Genomic DNA, 18189 nt, shown 5'->3' with positions numbered 1-18189 from the left:
ATGTAGAAAAGTATTAAAAGTTTTTGGATGTCTCAATTAAATGAAAGTAGCTGCTTCTGTTACTTTGAATGTTATCTTGAAATGTTCATGAACTACTAGCAGACACAATGAAAACAGTGAGCCCTGGAGAGCATATTAGCCTAATGATCACAGCAATAGCTGGTGTGTTCAGTACCTGCAAGACAGCTTAGAGACAATTACCCATCTTTGCCATCATCCATTCAACTTGTGTTATCACTGGTTTGTGACTTGAGAAACACAAAATGAATTCAAAAGTGACATCATACAAACAACCACTTGGTATCCTTATATTAACAATCTGCAAGTAAAACTGGTGCAAAAAGCTAACATGTTTGCCTAAAAACAATTTTTTTTTCATAAGTTACCAAATCCATTCATTTCACCCTAGTCTGGAAGACAACCACAGCTCTCTGTCAAGGTTTGTAGAATACACTACATTGCAAAATACATAGCGCAGAAATGCATCATGGACATTTGGGTAATTCATATGATTGAGACCAAGCCTATTCTAATGACTCACACAGTACTCCCAATAATGAGATTTCTCATGACATTTATTCAAATAAACAATACAGTTTATAATTTTGCTAGGATAAAATAATAGTTTGTTGAACACATAAGAAGCATTTGGGAGAGAATTCCCCAAAGATCTGAAACTGGGGCAAAGGATGTGTTTTTATGATGGCTGACACTTTGGTGTCATCTTCTGACTTGCACCAGTAGCTGTATATTCATGTCCCCTCCAGTCAATCTTGTGAAGACTGCTATAGTGCAGAGACATATGCGAGCATTTACAAGCAGAGAGCTTGACAACCAGAGCAACCACCACACAGAACAATGCAATACCTGGAGGGGCACTGACATTTCAATGTCAAATCCTCAACCTATGTGCGAAAACACAGTCTTGAATGCAAAAGCATAACAGCGTTATAAAACAGTCCTACAACCCTCAGAAGTTTGCCCTATATTCCTCATCTGTCTAAGGCTCGCGCAAGTCCATCTATGTAGCTTGGTTTAAAGCAATGTTCAGACTGCAAGGTAAGAGATCTCTTCAAAGAAGCATGGCCATCATCAGCCCCATGCCATCCAAGTATTCCCTGCTCGTCTGATGCAAATGCCTGACCCTGTTTGACAGTGATCCAGCCCAATTACCAGCACTAGAAAGCTGTGCTGTCAGTACATTCTATTACCCTCATTCAATCCCCAAGGTGCAAGCTGAGCTTAAAGAGGGCTACCTCAAGCCACGTCGGGAAAGAGAAAAAACAAAAAACAAATGAGTGAATGTCACTCAGTTTGGCTCTTGTAAATAATTAGTAATGTTCTTAAATGTTAAACATCTCTAAAAACAACTAAGAGAGGGTACAGCAAAAAGGTTAGCATAGAGGGAGACAGGGCCGGTGCATTCCACCTCACCTATAAATTTTAGTTTTTTTTCCTCTTGGTTTTCTAAACCTGCTGTGCACTTTTACTGAGTCCGATATCTCATCACTTGGCAAGTAAGATTAACCCTTTCTATCAGTCCCCATTTAGAGTTACTGATAAGGTGTAACTTGTGCACCGCTCTGTAGAGATGGAGGATGATATGGGGGTTTTGCCTTAATGCCAAAGACCTCCAAACTCCCACACTCCATTGCGGGGGGGTAGAGAGACTCAACCTACACAGCAAATGTACACCTTTTTGAATATTGGTAAAGAATAAATATTTCTAAATTTAAAAATTATGCAAACACGTGCCACTCTTGCTCTTTAACTTCCATGCATATGGATTATTTACAAATTGAAAAATACAGACTTGCTTTTTTGTTCTTTTTGATGTTTTTTTCTTCTTTTTCCCCCCGAAATGTCTTTGCCCCTTTGAAATCAGCCTATCAACATTCAGCCACCCAGACAAGGATCTCACCACATATAGCAGACATGGCCAGGACAATTAAAGCTGTGTTGAAAACATTTTCACACTAATGCAAAAAAAAATAATAAAAAAAGTCAAAAAACAAAAAAAAAAAAAACAGGAAAATAAGATAGTTCAGGGGAGGTGTTACAATACAAGCCAAGAGGATGTATTTGTTTTAGATGGATTTTCTGCTTTCTCAGACTCCACTCTGTTGCTAACAATACTGTAGTACACTTAATCTTTATTACTCTACCTTTTTATTTAAATATAATTTACTTTGAAGATTTTGTTAAACAAATCCAGGAAAAATGATGCAAAAGTGGTTGGTTTGCCAAAGGAGAGGCGGCAGAAGGCCCGTGCTGCCCTGTTAAATTGCATCAGCGCTCTAGTTTGTCAAGATACTCAAGAGTCCGTTGCATGGGGACGTGTCCTCAATCCTCAATGTACTCCCACAGGTCCTTCTCATAGCCTTCATGCACGTGCTGTAGCAGCACTCTTCGCCTGCTCTCACAGTATCTACACACACACAAGAGAAGCTCGTTAGAGACCAAGAACACACTGACTGAACGGAGGCAGACAGTGTTGGCGGTGCTTCCTTAACCCACCTGTACTTATCTTGTACTTTCTGCTTGATGTCCTGCAGGGAGTCCTGGGAGATGTCCCGCTCTAGGTAGCCAGACAGCACCTCAGTGGCATTTTCCAGGTCTGCCTGGTTGTTCTGATAACACACAAGAATAAGACAGACCATGTTATTCTGTGTCACAGTCTAGATTAAAAAGACTTGATTGGCCATTTGTGATCAGGCGCCCTAAACTTTGGTGCAACCTGCCTGAGGAAATATGATTAGTAAACTCTTCTTCTAATACACCACTGAAAAGTTGTTACCTTGGCCAACAAACTTGGAAGGAGGTTATGTTTTCATTCGTCTGTCTGTTAGCAAGACATCTCAAAAACTTACAAATGGATTTGGCTGAAATTTGGTGGCCGGACAGCCCTTAGCCCAAGGATCACTAAGGTTAATGAAATCCAGCATTTAAGTTAATTAGTTAACAATTGTCATTTATTAGTGATTAAATCATTTACTCTATATGTAGCAGAACCAGGTCTCCACAGCTCAAAATGGACCCTTGAGTAACATTCTTTCCCAGAACAAAAATGACCCTTCACCTTTAAAGCTACAAAAGTGTCACCTTGACGCTGACCAAGACTAAGGGGGGATCTCCTCCACCAATCAGACAACTCTTCTGAAATTTACAAGTTTTATCTACAAACCACATCAGACTGCAGACCAGGATCTCCCTCACACACACAAACTCACAAATTAAAATAAGATTTCTTTTTATCTGGACCAGAAGACTGAGTTCTATTGAATTGATGTTGGACAATTAGTCACATTAGATAATTAAATGTAATGTGTTTTGTATCATGTTACCAAAAGGATCAGGAATTGCTTTCTCCCTTCTCTTTTTAGTTCTGTAAGAAACCCCCACCTTTCTGGATAGAGCCATAAAAGTCGTAAATCCATAAATTCTTTTCATTCTTGGTTTAGTCCTCTTCTCTACTTTGTATTTCCTAATGTCTCCAATGAGTTTTAAGAATAGTGTGAATTTTATAATAAATTGGTTAATCATATATGCTTAAGTGTTTTAATTATCTTCCCAATAGTTGGACCCAGTTATTCCAGTGGTACCACACTGCTACCTAAGGTCTGATTATATTTACCTATTCTTGGCCCCCACATCGATAATTATGTTCTATTTCATTGTTTCCCTATATCAACCACCAAAGCTACTATGTATTCGTGATTTAAATATTAAGATTATAAAGTATGTATCTAGGCTATTCTGCTAAAACAACTCAGTTCACAGCAAAGTTTGAACAGTGAAAGTTGTATTGTCTAATCATGTTTCATGTAATGGTTTTATGCAATCCATAAGTGTTTGTTTACAGGTTTCATAATGTTCACCGATCGACAACAGTAATTGGTTGAGTATGTAAAATCCAAACGCGTTATTCTAAAACTTTATCATTACATAGGCTAGTTACTAAAGTAGTTATCCTTATCCTTAGTAGGTATCCTCATGTGTCTCTCTGTCTTATCACAGGCGTTGCCTGTCTCCAGAACAAAGAAATGTAGGCGGAATCTCCAAAACTGCGCAAAGTATCTTTTTACACTGCAAAACCCCGCCTTGGAATTTGGAAAAACTATAAAACTGTGAGTACTTTGTCACCTTGTGCGCTTCACGCCCCGAGCTCTATGCCGGAGGCCACGAACGCCGACACCAACTCCAAGACCAACAAGCCAAGACTTAGGACGAGCGGAGATTCAGATCTCGCTGCCTTGTAGCTACTCTGTCACTAATGTGATCCTGCCTTTTTACAAGCCATTTATACTATGAAGTTGAGCCTCACTTTTTAATAGATATCATCACCAGAACCACGAAGACTGTTATAAAGTTATTTTAAGAACGCGTTGTTAATCCATTAATTAGTAAAAGTAAATTAGTAAAAGTTAGAGAAGCCAGTAGCTCCAGTCAACACTCTCAGCTGACAACCGACCAGCATGCCGAAGCCTCCTGCTCCATCCTGCCTGGAGTCTGGTCGACAGCGGAAAGCCAGTCGCAAGGACATCCACCTGAAAGAGCGTCTTTTTCAAAAGACCCGCTCCAACTCCATTGTTTGCCGTTGCCAGGCGACCCGACTATTGCCGAGCTTACCAGACTCGCTGATCTTCGGGAAACCAGCTTCGACACGGTCGAAACCTCCTGATGGACCCGGAAAGTAGGCTGAAACATTTTCCATGTCTTTCTGCTGAGTTGATGCAGAAGCTTTACTAAAATTATCACTTAATCCAATCAGGAAAGTTAGTATAGTCTGATTGATCCCTTAGAGCGACCCGCCTCATTCCTCCGGTTTATTGATCTAAATTGACATAACACTATTTACTGTTGCCAATAATTATCCCTAATTCTCATTTCATTTTCATTCCAATTTTTCTTTCCTCCTCAGTCCATTTTCATTTCACTCTCATTTTATTTCATTGTCATTTCATTATCCAACCTGTAGTTTAGTGTTTTATTCTGGTTTACCATCTGTCACATATTTCACCCGTTTCATGTATTACATGGTTTGTTTGTTTGTCTAGTAGGTAGTTAATAAATGTATTCATTCACTATAAAGTTGGTTGTTCTGTATTTCCTTCTCTGCAGAGAAAAGTAATCCCTGAACTGAAAAGATCTCATGATCCTCAGATTGATGACTGATTAGTATAGCCAAGTAAAGGTCTGTTTTTCCTCATCTATGAAGGTGGTGCCCCTACGAGTGTAATTTGATATCTTGATCAAAGTTTCATATTTCCATACCTTTACTAAATTCTAAATTCGATATTTTCAACTCTACACGCTACAATAGGCCTATTATTTACTATTAATAAGCAATGTTGGAACGTAACTAGTCAATTAGCTGTTAGTTAACCATTAAATGATGGTGAATTAATCGATCTCCATTCCCCATAAATGGGGAACATTTTATAACACTTTGACTACTGTACAGATGATTATGTTAATGGTTAACAAGCTTCAGTTACTCATATCATGCACCATTAGCTCTCGCTCATGATGTTCAAGACAACAATTTACATTTTATAGTACCTCAAATATAATGGACTGGTTGTTCTTCTTGAGGTAGAAGGCAAAGACATAGGTGAACATGAGGGTGGAGCGGCACTGGCACAGCACATCCACGGCCTTCTTCAGAAACTGCACCTCAATCCAGGACATGTTGTGCTGCTGCATCTCCTCCATCTTCTGCTTGACCTGAGCATAGAGCTTGTGCTCAAAGCGCAGGCTCTGCATGTGGTTCATGTAGCGGTTGCAGTAGAAGAGGTACCTCTGCAAGGCTGCCCTGGAGCGCTGCGGAGAGCATGAAATTGGCTTTAATTACAATGGAAATGGTGCTGCCCTCCACAGGACACTCATCAGCACATGGTCTACACTGACAGCAGCAAAACGTTATTGCAAGTGACAACAGGCGTGTTGCCTACAATGCTGAAGCATGTGAATATAACAAACAGTGGGAAAACGGACATACTGAATTTGATTTCATTTTTCCTTTCAACAGACACAGTGTGAAAACAAACTTGCATTCGTCGTTTCCCAAAAAGTGCCATTTTAGGGAAAATTAAAAAATGTCATGGTATCATTTTGACTATCAAGTATTACCTCTTGAGCATCTCTGGCTGCCTTGGCGTCATCTTCATTGTAGCGATTGCAGTTGTACCTAAAAAGTCACAACCAAGAAAAAACCATTGACACAGAACAATATTTTCCAGGAGCATATCATTTTTAAGCAGTGTAATTAAGCAATAATTTCAACCATGCTTACGGACCTCGGCGCAAGCGCCTCAGTCCTGACCACATCACTGTCGTGCCAATAATGACGGTAAAGCTCACCCTCAAGTGTAATATTGCGATTATACAACAGTTACCAACAAAATAAAAGATACAATCAAAATGTATTCATATTGTGGGGCAATTCGCTCTCAAAATAAAAAACTTTTTGCTAGTGTTATCTCCGTTTCCCTGGAAATACATGGGGTCTGACTAATAACTGGAAAACAATCAGTCACATCAGTTGACTCCTATGTAATGAAACCTAGTTTACTACTCTTAGTAACGACCTAGCAACAGAGATGATTTCTAGTCCCTGTTGAGTCAGCCAGCCAACTTGAGCTAATGCTTTCTAGAGATCGTGGGATTACCCAAACTGAATAAATACCACACATATAAACACAAAACTGCCTTGCTAGCTCAATCTTGTTGTAACTAAGATATCTGCTGAAAAAATAATTTTTCCATGGACAGATTTAGCTACTACGTCCGCGAACTTCACATATATTTTTAAGCTAGTAGCGCCGTGTCACCGACTCACCAGCACAGCTGATGGAGGATGCCAGAGTGTCTAGTAACATCAAGACTTAACAGTTATATTTAAATATATTGTATAATAATATATGGCGGAGTAATATTTTTAGTGATGAGCACGGCTAGGTGTGCTGTCATGCTAATTTGATCACGTTCTAAATGTCTAGTTGACCAATCAGATTGCTTGGTCGGAACTACCTGTTGTATAATTAACAAGCTTCACTATTGCTTGAAAATATGAACAGTTTTCATGCCTCCTCGTGTAAAACAAATCAAGAATGTCTGACAGATGTCAAATGAGTATCTGAGATATGAAATGTCACAAATGACACTTTGCATTTCATGTCTGTGACAAGGACACACATGCTGTAGCCTAGTACAGGATAGATGAAGTGATATTTGATTTTGACAGATTAATATATTTTCATTTGTAGGCTAAATTTATGTAATGTTCCAAGTGAGCTAATACTACATTTAACTACTCTGGAACATTTCTAAATTAGAAATCTTATTAGCAAGATTTAACTTGCTACTTCACTTTGACAGGAGATTTTCATTACACATCCCATAACACGCATACCTTGTAAACATCAAAAATAAACTCTTCAATATTGTGACATTGAAAAAACATATTACCTGGGTCCACATCACCCTAGTTAATACTACTGTTACAGCTACAATATGGAAGCCACTGTACTCCACACTGGGCACGACGCAGCTAAATTTGGTTAAAGTTAAAGTATTAGCCACCATCACTTACCAGGCTGAGCCATGGGGTTCCCATGGACCCAGGCAGACCCAACAGAACTCAGCTTTGCAGTTCTGGTTCCGACAAACCATGTGATTGCAGCCACCATCTTTCTCGATGGTCACATGGCATTTTGGACACTCCTGTTGAGGGAGGCAGAGGCAAAATTTGTATATCACTTCTCAAAGCACAGTTAAAAATTGCTTTACAAAGGATAAGACAAAAACAAAATGTAAAAAAAAACAAAAAACAGTAAAAGCACAGAGCAATTTAAACGAAACAAAGCAAGAAAACACAAAAGTAAAAGTTAAAAGGGGAGGGACGATGCATGGTCCAACAATAATGATGGCTCTAAGGTGCCCACATTCATCCCAAATTATTAGCATGCCAATGTGTCATCAAATTTAGGAGCATCTTTGCAAGTGACAGTACAATCCCGTTTTTTATTTCCATTTGCCCTTTTTGTTTTTTTAAACTGTATGACTCATGTTGTGGCCCTGGATATGAGATACTTATACGGTAGGTGACAAAACAAATGCTGAAGTCAGATGTAGTGAGAAGCATTAAAATTAATAAATGTTAAAAACAAATTACATTTTTTGATCACAAACAATGGAAATTTCTTTGGGGCCAACCGAATATGGCCCTACTGACCGGGCAAGTGGGGGAAGTAAACCCTGGACTATGCTAATAAACTACTTCCGTACCTTAGTATTTGCTGCAATCCAGTTTGAAGTTTCACTGTCATCATCACATTTCTTAATCCACTTCCTCAGCCACTACAAAACAAATTAAAACAAGAGTAAGAAATAGCCACTTTTAGCCCTTTTTAATTGTGTATTAACATTCAAGTGTGTCAGTGTCTCAGTTTTACACAGGGGCTTATAGGCATGCTTTGTTGCTGCCAGAGCTGCTTCTGCAATAACAAGGCAGGTCTCATGAGAGTCCTCTAGCAAAGTGAGTGGGAGGGTGGCAGTCTGCTTTCTTGCTCCTTGTTCAAACAATGCATGCTATCTAAACACAACTATTTCACTCAAAATTCTGGAAAAATAGCGGAGAGGTTAACTTTTTTGTAAGGTAATGAAATAATCCATTGGGGCTGCTTAAAAACTGTACTTTATTCACAAGCATTTTCTGGCAAGATACTTTAAATGCATTCCGCAGTACCATACCTTACACTTGACAGGATCATGCCAGTTCTCTCCACAGTTGAAGCTGCAACAGCAAGAGGCACAAAAAGTTAAAAACCAAATTCACAGAATCTCTAATACCTACCAGGACTGCTTTAAAACTAGAAATAACCGTCTCGCGGTTGTATGCCTCCGCCAATAAACTTTGTTTTATCATTGCAAGGAAAGTCTTTATTTATTGAACATATATAATTAATGTGATTATTAGTTCAAACTTAAAGGATTTTGGTGTCTGCAAAAGTAAGTCACAGCACTTCCACCGTTTTTGTAGAATGACCCAAGATCGTTTTCTCAGCTACAGTGGTAAGCAAAACATTATGATGTCACAGTGAAGTTGACCTTTGAACTTTTGGATATAAAATGTTATCACTTCATCATTTTGTTCTATTAGACATTTGTGTGAAATTTTGTCATAATTAGCACATGAATTCTTGAGTTATGGCCAAAAATGTCTTTTGTGAGGTCAGTGAACTTGACCTTTGACCACCAAAATCTAATCAGTTCATCCTTGAGTCCAAGTGGACGTTTGTGCCAAACTTGAAGAAATTCCCTCAAGGTGTTCCTAAGATATCGTGTACACGAGAATGGGACGGACGCACGTACGTACAGACAACTCGAAAACATAATGAAAACTGACAGAGAATGCTCTCAGATGCACAAGCCATTTTGAAAATGCATTCTCCATTTTCATTACCTGCAACTACAACAGAGGAGCAGCTTTAATATGCCCATGTTCTGAAAACACACCAAGAACAAGCTATATACAGTGCAACCTGTTAAACTTATCACTCCACAGAATTACACGGTGAATGTCGAGATGACTCCAAGTAATCTGTGTTATTCATTCATTCACTTTCCCATATTCCATCCTGCTTATTCACTGGTGTGTGTGTGTGTGTGTGCGTGTGTTCCCCCAGCATGCATTGGGAATCTGTGTATGTCTTTTCCAAGTTCTCGATGCAGGGATTAGGTATGAACTGGCAACAGTAAACCAGGATCCCAGAGATGCCTGCTTTAGCAGCATCTCATAAGGAGATGGTGGGTGGCAGTTCTACCGTGGCATAGGCTTGGCATAGGAAGCCTGGGCTTGGCTCGCACGCAAACTCTTTTGTTTTCCAAAGCATAACAGAAGTGCCAGGATACTTTTGCGGAGAGGTCTGTCATCTGCAGTCTGATACGCAGCCATGAGGTTGTTTAAGAAGTTCCCTTACCAGAACTGACGGCCACACTTGCACCTCACGGGCTTGGCGTCTGGGTACTGGACTTTGACAACGTGATGGCAGTCCGGTGCAGGGCACCACTTTAACAGTCGATTGCACTTAAAAGGAGTGATTAGAGATGGAATTACAACACATAGCTTCATGAAGGGCATACGTTCATGTAAGTAGTCTAGTGGTCCAATGTTTTTTACAAAATTGTGTATGCAGGATAAGCTAACACCTGAACATGATTTAATGTTTCATTTTCTATTTCAACAGACTCATGGGGAAATAAAATTCAACAAACTTACCTCTACAAAACTATTCGTAATTAAATGCTGGTACTTCAACTTCACTTTTGAATCTGTTATGAGGCGCCTATAGGGAAAGTCAAAACAAATACTTATCAGCCTTCATTACATAGAATGTGTGGTTTTGGCAATTGTTTCTCCCCTGCATATTCAGTGTATACCTTCCAGACAGTCAACTACAGAAGCTAATGTAATTTTCTGTGGTGGCTCTAATGCCAATGCAGTAAAGCTGTAAGTAGACTCTATATTGACAACAGCCATTTCTAATTGTGTAATAACTACAAAAGAAAGAGCGTAGGTGACTGACAAGAGGGAACAAAAAGGTGCCAAATACATGGGTTTTAAATTTGCTTGAAATAAAATCTTGATCCCCAGCATTTGTTTACACAATTTCTGGTGTGGTGGGAGGCTTATGGTTTAGTGTTTGTTGCACAGTGCCTGCTAAACTAACAACACATTAGCAACCATCTTGCTAGCTGGTGAGATCAAGATGTAGGTTAAGACAATTACTGTCAGCCTTACAGCTGGGGAAAGAGATTAGTAAACATGTTTTCAGTATGGGGGCTTGTTTCCAAACACTACAGGCTGTGCAACATCTAGGATGAAATATAGTGCCAAGGCCTCACTTCAAAATCCTATACCAATAACTATATTTTTATTTGTAAAGTGTCATAATAATGCCAAATCCGCCATTTAAAACTGATACTCCTGTTAAACATATTACAGATGGCAGGTGTAAATACAGCAAGCAGGTCTGACAAGCATTGAAATTAATGGGGAACATTCTTATCCCCCTCATTGGTTCTAAAACAATGATATATCACATTTTCCCTGTTTGCAATTGCTTTTTATAATGCATGTCCCTCTATGTTGCTGACTGCAACATTGCTGACTGTATCGAGTGCATTTTCTTTTTCATTTTTTCTTTTAAAGACCTCTTGAAAAAGATCTTGATCTCAATGAAACTACCTGATTAAATTACGGATATGTGAAAATAAAAAGAGCCCTTGTCAAATGGTTTAATGTATCTAAGTGACCTTCTTCTGTCTCAGTACATTCTATTGTGAGTGAACATGACACAAGTAAAAACACTAGAAGTCACTTTTGTTTAGTTGCTCTTTTTCATTACCAAAATTGCCTTGTCACATCTACGAATTCTGATCATTGCTGACCAACAGGCAACAACACATCAAAACAGATACAAGTGTAAACAGATACTCACATGACTGTGTTGTCATCAACCAAAATGTCACAACTATGAGCGGGACAAGAAATGGTCTGAAAAGACACCACAGAAGGCAAATAATTAGTCAGACAGCTATTACAAGACTAACATTAATCTGTGACTGACCTGCAGAGGAATGCTGAAGACATGTCTTAGTAAATACCTGTCCCATTCCTTCCTCTATGATTTTGGTGGTCAGGTAATCTCCCCAGCACTGCATGCAGAACTTGTGTCCACATTCCAGGCCTGTGAAGTACTGACGAAGAAGAAGAAATATTCAGTCCGATTTCAAACGAGACACTACACCAAGTATTTGAGCCTCCGGTAACCAGGCAAGTCAAGGCATACCATCTGTGTTAGAGACCAACCAGAGTCAAAATAAACTCGGTGAATGAGCCACAGTTAATAATTGACAGAGCAATTTTTGTTTCAACAGGCCAATTAAAACAATCCTTTGATGGTTTTTGGAATTTGTAGCACACCGTATTATCTGGCTGCTGACTGAATTAGTCTGTTTTCTCTTTTTGACTTGGGGAAACAACTTAATATAACATACTAGACACATAAAGCCATAAGACCTAGACCTAAATAGATCCTCAAATGCTCTACCCCAAACTTGCACCACATTCAACTAGGCTATTCACAAAACGAATGAGCATATTGTGACTAGAACGCAAAGCTGGAATAAAAGATAAGCATTTTCTATGAAAAAAGATCAGACAACTTGATGAGGAGCCAGTACTATTTCAATGATAGTGGGGAAAAAACAATCTGATTTACCATAAATACATTAGGTAAGCCTGTGGGTGTTCAACTTCCTTCAAAGACATTTGCCAGACTTTCACAGCTTACAAGATTAATGGAGATCTGTGAAACATCTACAATTAGCAAAACTTTCTAGTTGCTCTCATATTAGCATAGTAAAACTGTAAGTGGTCATTAAATTTACACCAGCCATTTATCCACTGACAAAAGTGTACACTGAAATAACTATAAGGATATGAAACAAAGAGCAACTCGGATTCAGCCTCAGCCTAATTGACCATAGAGAATATAGCACAATAGAGACTATTGATTACTAACAGTCATCCAACTTATTGGTGACAGCAAATGTCCAGCATTCCTGATGGCCCTAAAAATATACACAGTATGAGATTGTCCAGTCAAAAATGCCCAAGCCTAAACTGCAATTCAGAGGTACAGCAAATATAAGTAATAAGTTCACTGCTATCCCATATTTATGCCCACCTACAATTCTGTCTCCAGCAGTCAACCACATAGGAGTTTAGAACTAAACTTAAAGTTGAGCAGCTGCAAATATTTTTCAGTGGTTGCGTGTCTGCAACCAGCCCTCAAATGAGACTGTGGGAGGTGAGAATCTGAGTAATGTTCAAATGAACATAAACACTCCCACTCCACTCAATCATCTGGCTTGCCATGTGTCAGTTGCATGTATGCTGCAATCCATACCTGACTGGCCTGTAATTAACAGCATGAAAAGATGACTGAACAAAGATACAGCTTCAGTGTCAAACTAACTACATTCAACAAAATGTTTAGTGTATATTTTACACGTCAACTTAAAATGCACAATGCACGTTCAGCTGGTGCAACAGTCTGCTGATGTGTGAAATGTAGATCCATCCAGTTTATGGAACTCACAGAGTTGGGGTAGTTTAGATAGCAGATCTGACATGGCATGTCCTGTGCAGATGATCTTGTGTTGATTGGAGGACGGGTCCGAGATTTCTTACTGGGGTTGATGACGTGACACTCAGAGAAAAGCTTGTCCAGATTACCATCAAAATACCTGTATAAATTGAGATAAAAAATAAATCACCATGAGAGCTGAAAAATCAATGCATGTGCTTTGCCAAAGGACTAATATACCTAATATACCTGTTGCTACAAACAAAGAGTATACTGCAGAGATACATGCCTTTCCATGAGCTTCTCTTTATCCCAGTTGAAGTGACTGAGAAGAATGCGTGTTATTGTTGCAGGATTCTAGAGGAAAGAAAAAAAACAGTTGTTCAGATATCAACCTGAAGTTTACATTCACCACTGACAACTTGAAATTTTAACTCTAAAATATTAATATTGAGAGAAAAAGCACATTAAGTGATATTTCCACACAGGGGGGCTTTCCCCAGTGTTTCAGGTAAACTACACACAAGCAACAACAAGGCTGGAGAGGCTGTTTTTCTGGTGATTCTACTCCTTTTCTAAGTTGTAATATAATTTGTGTAACAGCAGAATGCAAACTGCAAAACTCTGGTTTCCAATCTATGGATTAGGCCTAGTCCCGGACTAAAGTAGCAATTTGAGTTGGACTAACTCAAATCAAATATTTTACATTGCTAAAAGAACAGTCCTATATTTAACTGTTGTGGGTTAAATTATTCAGATTGCAAAAGAGCAAGGTTAGAGCTACTCCAAGACTACATAATGTCTTAAATTAAACCTCCAATGGGGCAGGTGGAAATCTTACTTACAGAGGCTTTAACTCTGTAGGTAGGTTTTATAAGTTGACGTTTTGTTTGAATTCACCTAAAACAAATCGCCATCTTAGGTGAACATTTAGGTAAGATAACATGTCAGAATCTCTGCAATATTGATAGTGCCATTGCTCTGTTATTTGCTTTCAAAGAAAATTGAGTGGCTATTGAGGAAACTGTAGAGCAGGAGGGCTTCTGGTTGTCAATCAGCTGTGTGCCAATTGCCACTAGTTTGGTGGGTAGCAGAGGGAGGGGAGAGGGGGGCTACGTGCAATTGTCTTCCTGTTTTCCCTCAATCTTACCTACCTTCTGATAAATGCTGTTGATCAATGACAGTGTAGGAAAATGGACTATGGGCAGTCATAATCACTTAATACCAACAAGTGTAAAATGCACACCATGACTTCAATCTTTAAAGATTAAAGGTTTTCACAGGCTACAGTTTTTGTACAGAATCCATTTATTTCAATTTTAAAATTTCAATTAATTTCCTATATTTCCATATGCCATCTGATATTGTCTGTGATTGGCTTGTGTTATCTCACTTTAAGTACATTCAAACAACACAAACCACATGTATGTCAAAGTCCATTTCAAGGGTTTAAGGAAACTTTCCACACCCAAGTCTGAATAGACCTTGATTATCCAAGTTGTGTACTTCACCATCCAAACGTAATCAGCATTTACAATGTTTTAGAAATACACTTTTTGAGGCATGATCAAGTATTCTAGATTAATACTTACTCCAGGCTTAATTTATGCCTTGTCTAGAACCAGGCCTAATTGTCCAAAACAATCATTCCTTCCTTAGTTAAATGAAGTTTAACCAGCTGACATGTTGATTTTCAAACAATGATTATCTTCCTAACCAAAAGGCCAAAACTAGACACCGCAGGGTGACAGCAGGGACATGGAGTTAGGTCTAAAACGATCCCTAGCCTAAAAAGGCCTTTTAAGCGAGGAGGGCTTGATTTGGCGTTCACAGGCATGGACAATTGTTTGTGAGTGCATGTGTTCATACCCATTCATCCTAGTTTGTAATAAAAAGATTGGCCAATATAGTTTAGATGCCGATTTAAATATGCAACAGTATATGCCTTTACTTGGAAAGTTATAGTGTTAGGTCGCTGCTCAATGGCAGTGGGGGACAATGGGCTATTGCAGTCAGAAAGCAGGCAGTAATTCTGAGCAACAACTGCGACCAAAGAGTGAAAATGCAGAACAGTCTAGAAGTGTAATTTATCTGACCCAAGAAAATTATTTTAAGGATTTTCTCTTCTAAATAATATTTAATGGACCGATATGCCTGATAGGATTTTGCAGAGTAATCCATTTTTCCTTCAAATCTATAAAATTGCTTCTCACAAATTAATGCAATCAATAAGTAGATATTTATGAAAGAACACATAGATTTTGGAATATTACGAAATGTTAGTGTCTTGGTCAACCGAGATCCTAATGTCTGACTAGGCAACAAGCCTAACTGATTAAGAGTTGACGCCTCTGAACTCTAAGCCAAATTTCAAATTCAGCTTTTTCAATTTTAGACAGCACCAGGAACAGTTTCAATTTTATGAATAGACTTAATAATATTTTCCAATGTTGTCTACAATTTTCTGCAATTTGTTCTCCATAGGAAAAATAATACTCATGGGTATCAAGCCCATTTTAGGTTTTCAGAGGAAACTTCAGACCCATCCATGTAAAAGATTCCGCTATCCAAAAGTAACAAAACCAAATTTAACCATATTCATGAAAGCCATTTCGCGTTAATGTTCTATATAAGCTATTTCTGATCAGGCCTACTGCTGGCTTAGTCTAAGCTGTGTCTGTGCCCCTTAAGTCGCATTTGGCAAACAGAATAGGCCATTTGTCTAAAGTTGACTGACGATTTGTTTTTGCAAATTTAACAGAGATGTCGATCATAAGACTTGTTTACATAATGTTACAGATCCATAAAAAAGCACCACTCTGTACAGCATTGCCATGTCAGTGATGTTATGGCAAATCCAAATAGGTCACCAACAAGCATAATGTCATTAGGCTGTATCAAGGTTCTCCTAGCATATATATATATACACAACTTTTTTTCCTTCTCATTTTACCCTTCTTGATGTCCTTTCTGGCTACCTAAAGGAAAATCTGGTCATGCAAAATATTTTGTAGGCATACATCTTTTCTTTGCATGTGGCTTGTAAACTTGTAGTGTCTTTCCTTGCCTAGAGATCCACATTTCCCATGTGAACAATGCCCCTGCGTGTTTTGACTGTCAAGTTTGCTGTGTGATCTCAGAATCTTCCAAATCCCCATCATGCAAAAAACATCAGCCACTGGTAACTTTACCTCCCAAGTCTCTTCGCAAGCCAGGAAAAACCGACTGCTCTCAACAGCTGAAGGCATAGCATTAAAAGTGGTTTACTAGAATAGTGCATTCAAGTCTGCCCACCTCTCCTGTACTCAAGAGCTCCTTGAATAACTCTTGTTCAGAACTCAGCTGTGTAGATTTACTGTGAACGGTTATTCTTTGGCGTTGCAAAAACCTGAAAATGAAGTAGGCCTGAATACTATTTTTTAGAAGAAAGCTCCATGCCTGTTATTCCTACTGTCTTCATACCAGTGTAACCATAGTGCTAATATTATACTTCTGAAATGTTTCTAGGCTTAACTAAAGTCTGGCGATGACACTTATCAAAAGAGTAATGTGGCCATCTTAAAAATTGAATGCGTTTCTTGCACGATCTAAATGGGATAGGATAAAGCCCACTTTCCATTTCATTCTGGACCATTTAAGTACAAGGTATGTGGAGGGAAATGGAGGCCTGCGCGGAGGCGAAGAAGGGCTCCACTGCGTGTGAACTGAAATGTATAGCTGGAGCCAGATTAAAACGTCTTCATCTGGTTCAAGTCAAGAAACTTTTAAGTCATCATAGCTAGCTTGTTAACGTTAGCTAACCTAGCTTGTGACATGCTAACCAACTCGATGACCAAGCCTTCCTTCCATCATGAAAATAAAATTAACGTTACAATAACTGCACAATTGCTTTAACTCAATTTACATAATCAAACTGGCGTCTATAAAATGGTTGGCAACTAACTGGCTATATAGCTAACGACGTTATTTGACGTGACTCTGCTTTCCGTCTAAAGGTGCTAACGTTAGTTTGCTAGTTAGCAAGCTGGCTAACCTTGCAAGCTAACGTTAACGTTAGCTTAGCAAACGTAGGTTAGCTGCCAACTTCTCAATAGGGATCCGACTACTTCCTGGAATGGAATCGGTTTGAAAACTGTTCCATATTTTACGTGCACATCTAAATGTGTTCATATCTTCATATTTCAGAGCCACAAACAAATAGGAAAAGACAGCCCGAAAAACATCGACATTTAATCGTAGGTTAATTGTATCACCGTTTAATTGTGAAACTGTAAACTTCCAGCAAGTAAACTACTCCTACGCGGCTAAGCTAACGTTAATGGCCTGTTTATGCTTCTCCCAAGCCCGGACCCCGGTCTTTCCTGTCGCTGACATACTAAAATACCTACCTGGATGACCTCATTGACCTCCCTGATACACTCCACCATATGCTGTAGGATCTGCTCGGCAGTCAAAACTTCGAAGCGGTAGTCCTCCTCTTCTTGGCCTGGGCCGTGGCCACTTCCACCAGTCTCACCGCACTCGTCTCGCTCCCCACCGGCCACCACGGGATCGACCAACTCCACCTCTCCGAGCTCCAGGGTGTCGTCCTCGGGTTCCTCTTCGGCGCTGTCTTCGCTGCATTCCTCCTCTTCGTCGTCGAATTCATAGTTATAACCCTCGTCTGAGTCCATTCCTAGGGTGGTTATCAACTTGTGACAAGCACACCTAAAGGTCTAGAGTGTGTGAAATGTTGATTGCGGAACAATACAAAAACCAAAATTATCCGAGCCTATTTTTCAGCTGCAGCGAAAATAACAACAAAACGTCGCCGCTGCTAAGCCAACAAAGAGACACAGCGTCACCAACTGACGACGATCTTACGTCAGATGGACTGTAAAATAAAATGTTTTAAACAATAATGGTATTTATACCTTATACCACAAAGTTTGTCCTTATTTTGTACACTGTGTCCCCGAACCTATTTAAAAAAAATATACAAATAGAAAACAAAATATGAGACGTCAGCCGCTATAATCAATCACCTGCGGCT

General features: G+C 39.1%; 1 protein-coding gene across 1 annotated transcript; it reads right to left on the bottom strand.

The window, feature by feature from the left end:
- Positions 1-557: 557 nt before the first annotated feature.
- arih1 (ariadne ubiquitin-conjugating enzyme E2 binding protein homolog 1 (Drosophila)) lies at positions 558-17958 on the bottom strand. Its single transcript, XM_071536296.1, has 14 exons — positions 17546-17958; positions 13447-13514; positions 13170-13317; positions 11671-11763; positions 11505-11560; positions 10283-10349; positions 9984-10090; positions 8755-8797; positions 8290-8361; positions 7595-7725; positions 6133-6190; positions 5563-5823; positions 2518-2630; positions 558-2428 (listed from the first exon to the last, which is right to left on the bottom strand). The coding sequence occupies exons 1-14, from the start codon at positions 17828-17830 to the stop codon at positions 2344-2346; spliced, it is 1587 nt and encodes a 528-aa protein (XP_071392397.1). The 5' UTR covers positions 17831-17958; the 3' UTR covers positions 558-2343.
- Between the last annotated feature and the right edge of the window lie 231 nt (positions 17959-18189).

This window comes from Centroberyx affinis, unplaced genomic scaffold (genome assembly GCF_046629955.1).
Source record: "Centroberyx affinis isolate AG114_WGS23_722 - 3 ecotype Tasmania unplaced genomic scaffold, CSIRO-AGI_Caff_v1 ptg002853l_1, whole genome shotgun sequence".
Taxonomy (NCBI): domain Eukaryota; kingdom Metazoa; phylum Chordata; class Actinopteri; order Beryciformes; family Berycidae; genus Centroberyx; species Centroberyx affinis.
This window is presented reverse-complemented; position numbering and strand designations above follow the sequence as displayed.